This window comes from Limulus polyphemus, unplaced genomic scaffold (assembly GCF_000517525.1).
Source record: "Limulus polyphemus unplaced genomic scaffold, Limulus_polyphemus-2.1.2 Scaffold5420, whole genome shotgun sequence".
NCBI lineage: Eukaryota > Metazoa > Arthropoda > Merostomata > Xiphosura > Limulidae > Limulus > Limulus polyphemus.
In genome coordinates this window covers 4,647-9,535 of record NW_013671030.1, presented here as the reverse complement: position 1 = coordinate 9,535, position 4,889 = coordinate 4,647, and the positions used below count along the sequence as shown (strand labels likewise).

Sequence of the window (4,889 nt, the reverse complement as noted above, 5' to 3'; positions counted from 1 at the left end):
AACTAAATCACATCTGTAACACTATAGGCTTAACTAAATCATAGCAAACACTACAGGCTTAACTAAATCACAGCGAACACTACAGGCTTAACTAAATCCCATCTGTAACACTATAGGCTTAACTAAATCATAGCAAACACTACAGGCTTAACTAAATCACAGCGAACACTACAGGCTTAACTAAATCACAGCAAACACTACAGACTTAACTAAATCACATCTGTAACACTACATGCTTAACTAAATCACATCTGTAATACTACAGGCTTAACTAAATCACATTTGTAACTCCATAGGCTTAACTAAAGCATCACATCTGTAACACTATAGGCTTAACTAAAGCATCACATCTGTGACACTATAGGCTTAACTAAAGCACCACATCAGTAACACTATAGCATTGTTTCCAAAGGTGGAAATATTTAACATACATAGGAAGCCTTACTGAAATGAGAAGCTCAACCTACGAATTTTTGGATAAAGGCTTGGATTTAAATAGAATTCATGTAAAAAAACATGAATTCTAATTTCATGTTACAGTATGTTTAATAATACATGTTAATACTAGTAAACATAGAACATTATTGTACACATAACTGTTCATTGGATGAACCCTGTACACATGAACATCAATTGTTAAACATGAACAATACTAATGAATGTTAATATAGCCCCTGTATAAGTCAACTTATGTAAGTTTGTTAACATGACATGTTGAAAAAAGTGTATTCATTGCTATGTACTATATTAAGTTTTTGTTCTTTTCACATAAATTCCAACTACTTTATAAATAGTTTAAAGATCAGTATTGTATTTATATATATATATATATATATCTGACAAAAGCTTTAATGTTCTTTTTTTTTACTTTTTTAAGATGACACTGCATGCGTTATAATTTATTATTCTGAGGTTTTCGTAATATTTGTGTGTGTAAGCTATATCAATAGGCCATCTAAAATAATGAAATAAAACTCTATTAATGAGAAGCAACAGTCTGTTTTACTTTATTCATCAGAATAGACAAATTATTGGTTCTTGTTTCTTAGTTTGGTTTATAAGATAAAAGTTTGAAATCACTGTTAGGGATGATATGTTTTAGTCTTTGAAATAGATATTGAACAGACTGAGAAAACATTTAATAGACGAACAACTATAAAATGATATCTCTTAACAACCATTCCGCAGTTGAAAGAGTTTGAAGAGAAAGAAACAGCACTTCTTGTCGATAGGTACAAATTTCTAGATCTTCTACCGTGTACTTATTCCGAGCTAAAGGCCATTGGTTATCGAGTAAGTACCCATTTTTTTTGGGTACTTTTATTAGATTAACTTAAACTTTTTCCGTCACTTGGGATGGGTACCTTTGTTAGATTAACTTAAACTTTTTCCGTCGCTGCAGACGGGTACTTTTGTTAGATTAACTTAAACTTTTTCGTCACTGGGGACGGGTACTTTTGTTAGAATAACTTAAACTTTTTCCGTCATTGCGGACGGGTACTTTTGTTAGATTAACTTAAACTTTTTCCGTCACTGGGGACGAGTAATTTTGCTTGTCTAATATATGGGTAAAAACAAAACAAAACTGGCTCCTACAGAAGTAACACACAAACTTTACAAAAGGCATTAAACCAATTCCATTGGATAATTTAGATAAAACTGTTTGAAATACACATAAGTTAAGCACTCGGTATTTGATGCGAAATCTGTCCGAACGAAAGGGTGGAAAATACGGATGCAATAATAACAAATGGTGAAGTTGTGGTGCAATATGTGGAGAGCTGTAAAAATGTCCCCAGTGACGGAAAAAGTTTAAGTTAATCTAACAAAAGTACCCGTCCCCAGTGATGGGAAAAGTTTAACTTAATCTATCAATTTAAATTATTACGTGGACTTTTAAAAGGTTAATTGTGTTACATTCTTGGTATCACTCAGATCCAAAGCTCAGACCTGTTTACACCACCCACAGGGAAAAGTAATTGTTGAGCATTTCTATCATTATAAGAGCCTCTCAACAATAACATACGGTAAATCTACAGTTTTATTCTTTAAGTTACGTCACATTTTGAAATGTTAATGATAGTGTGATTAATTCCTAACAATTTAGTGTAGAATATCCCACTGGCAAAATCAAATTTGGCATCAACATTATTCATATCTGTCATTTCAAATGTGAATATTGAGCTTTGTCTGCGTGCACAGCTTTTCAAATGTAGCACGGGAAGTGGCTGTCGTAAATGAGAGACAGGTGAACGCTCAGACAGATACCATGGTTTGCAGTATACGTAAGATTTATGTATTTCTATGTTCTTTTAGTTTCTATGCAGCAAAATAAGTGTATGTAAGTGTGAATTATATCAAGGGATTATTCGCTCTAACTCTTCTGAATCACAGCTTTCTGTATTGCAAACACTAAGCGAGAAGAACACTGCAGAGGGGTGCTGTTCCCCTAAGAGAGGTAGTATGCGATTTCTCTTTGGCAATTCTGAATGCAGTTAGAAGTCATCATGCAGCAAATTAAACTTTGACCTCTGTGTTTGTTAATACCATTAAAGGAAGAGCATGATGACCTAGTTTCCTTGGTGCACCTGTATTTTTGTTTTTTTTAAATTATCTGTCAAACAGATTGCATTCTTTTATTGAGATAATTATATATATATGTAATAAGTTTGATCTTCCTGTTTTTCATGCATTTCGTTATCACTGGAACCATGAACTAAAAAAGTTGTTATTAATTTTTTATAACAGACGTATGTAACTCAGTGAAAAATTTAAAAGAATTAAATGTTTATTTGAAATACTTATAAGAACCATTCTAAACAGTTGACCATGTGGGCTGTTTCTTCTGAGGACTTTGAGGTCACTAGAAGGGTTCATTTTATTTCGTAATTCAAGGAAATGCTTTATTTTTTACTTCCAGGAACTTGCAAAGCAACATGCGGTAAACTTACCCACTTCAAATTCCTCTGTTCGAGAAAATTTACAAGAGGAGGAAGAAGAAGCGGATGCAAAACCAAACTACCCTCGACCCGATACCAACCAAATGATTCCGTTTAAACCCAGACAGATAATTCGTATGTGATGTTTAATAACTCATGTGTGATGCCTGATAACGTGTATGAAATGATCGATAATTCTTATATGATATTGGTATACAGTCCTTGACGACTTGTATGAGATGCCTGATAATTAACGTTAGATTTGGTACTTCATATGAGACAATTGAGAATTCCTGTGTGGTATTTCTTACTTTTTAGTTATGCTTAATTATTCTGATGTGGTACTTGGTTACTTGTATTTAAGCTTAATAATTCATATGTGGTACTTGTTAATTTGTAAGTGATGCTTGAGAATTCTTGTGTGGTACTTGTTAATTTGTAAGTGATGCTTGAGAATTCCTGTGTGGTACTTGTTAATTTGTAAGTGATGCTTGAGAATTCCCGTGTGGTACTTGTTAATTTGTAAGTGATGCTTGAGAATTCATGTTATGCTTTACAGTCTGTTGAGTGATTGTCATTTAACTTGTATTTAATACTTGATACTCATAGTGATAATCTGGACATTTTTAAGACATATTTTCAAAGTTTTGGGTGTTAAAATTATTGAGTTTTTTTTAGAAATTAATTACAAAATAATGTGGTAAAAACGTTATTTTCTTTAAATTACAAAAACTTACAATATTTTATACATTATTGTTTGCTATGAATGCAATTTTAACCACATTCTTATGTACAGTTTAGGAAATACTTACCATGATTCTACCAAATATTCTGTTCTCTCTCAAGATAAGAATTGTAAAAGGAGTAATTTAATTTCCCAACAGCTACAGGTGCACACCCTGTTCCTGGTGGGATCTTCCCTCCTCCTCCTGCAGCTTCCGTGCTAATGACATATCTACCACCTCCATCATGTTTCCATGTGAGTTGATACCATGGTAATAAAAGCTACACTTTAATGTCGGATACACTTAGAATTAACTTAACTTGGGTTGAGCATAAAAAAGTTATGTTTTATACCTAGGGAATATTAGAATATTTTCTCAATAAGTTACAAACTATAAAAACGATTTACTGAGTTTCTAATAGTACGGTACATCCTAGACTTCTGTAAGTTGTTTTGTGTGATCAAATGTATTTAGATAACTAGGAGAATTTGAAGCGGAGTAATATGTATTGGACTTAAGTTTTTATGGAGTGGACCTGCCCTGAATATAGGTTTAGATAACACTTCACACTCTGAGGTTTTCGTCCAGATCTAACGAAAGTCTCGGCAAACCTTAAATAAACGATATTTTGACAACGTTTATTTATAGGATAAGATCATTACAGGTCTTGTGGTTAGTATATCCAAAATGCCTTTTTTCTTTTGTATGAATCGTTTTTTTTTTCAGAATTTTGTTTGAACACAATCCACAAATTAGTTGAGAATCATGTTTAGGAATGGAGATGAATGTAGTGAGAGTGTGAACGGCATAAGTACGCTAACGTGAAATGTAAAATATAACTGTTTTAATGTTCTCGTCTTAGAAAGATGACTAAAACATAGTTGATATTTAACAGGGCCCTTTTGTTGCCGTGGAGGAATTAATGACTCTGTTTAAAAACTGCTCCATTCCCGATGAGCGTAAGTAAAAGCTTTTCATTACATGCTATTATGGGATGGATAAGAATGTCCCTTGATATCACATACAAAATAACGATAAATATCAAAACATAAACATCTTCTTAACTGAAATATCTTAAATTTCTGGATGATATCTTTTTTTCAGTTATACCAAAGTGTGATGAGGATGAATTGTAACGTGATTTTTTTACAGTTGAAACTGTCTGAAACTGGATGATATCTTTTTTCAGTTATACCAAAGTGTGATGAGGATGAATTGTAACGTG

The 4,889-nt window shown here is 32.6% G+C and overlaps 1 protein-coding gene across 1 annotated transcript in view; it reads left to right on the top strand.

The window, feature by feature from the left end:
* The window catches only part of LOC106472557 (cleavage stimulation factor subunit 3-like), a 57,164-nt gene that overhangs the window by 49,400 nt on the left and 2,875 nt on the right, over nucleotides 1-4,889 (top strand). Inside the window, exons 14-17 of the mRNA XM_022401115.1 lie at nucleotides 1,189-1,293; nucleotides 2,921-3,074; nucleotides 3,824-3,918; nucleotides 4,560-4,623. Of these exons, the coding sequence (XP_022256823.1) occupies nucleotides 1,189-1,293; nucleotides 2,921-3,074; nucleotides 3,824-3,918; nucleotides 4,560-4,623 (418 nt within the window). The remainder of the gene's footprint in view (nucleotides 1-1,188; nucleotides 1,294-2,920; nucleotides 3,075-3,823; nucleotides 3,919-4,559; nucleotides 4,624-4,889) is intronic.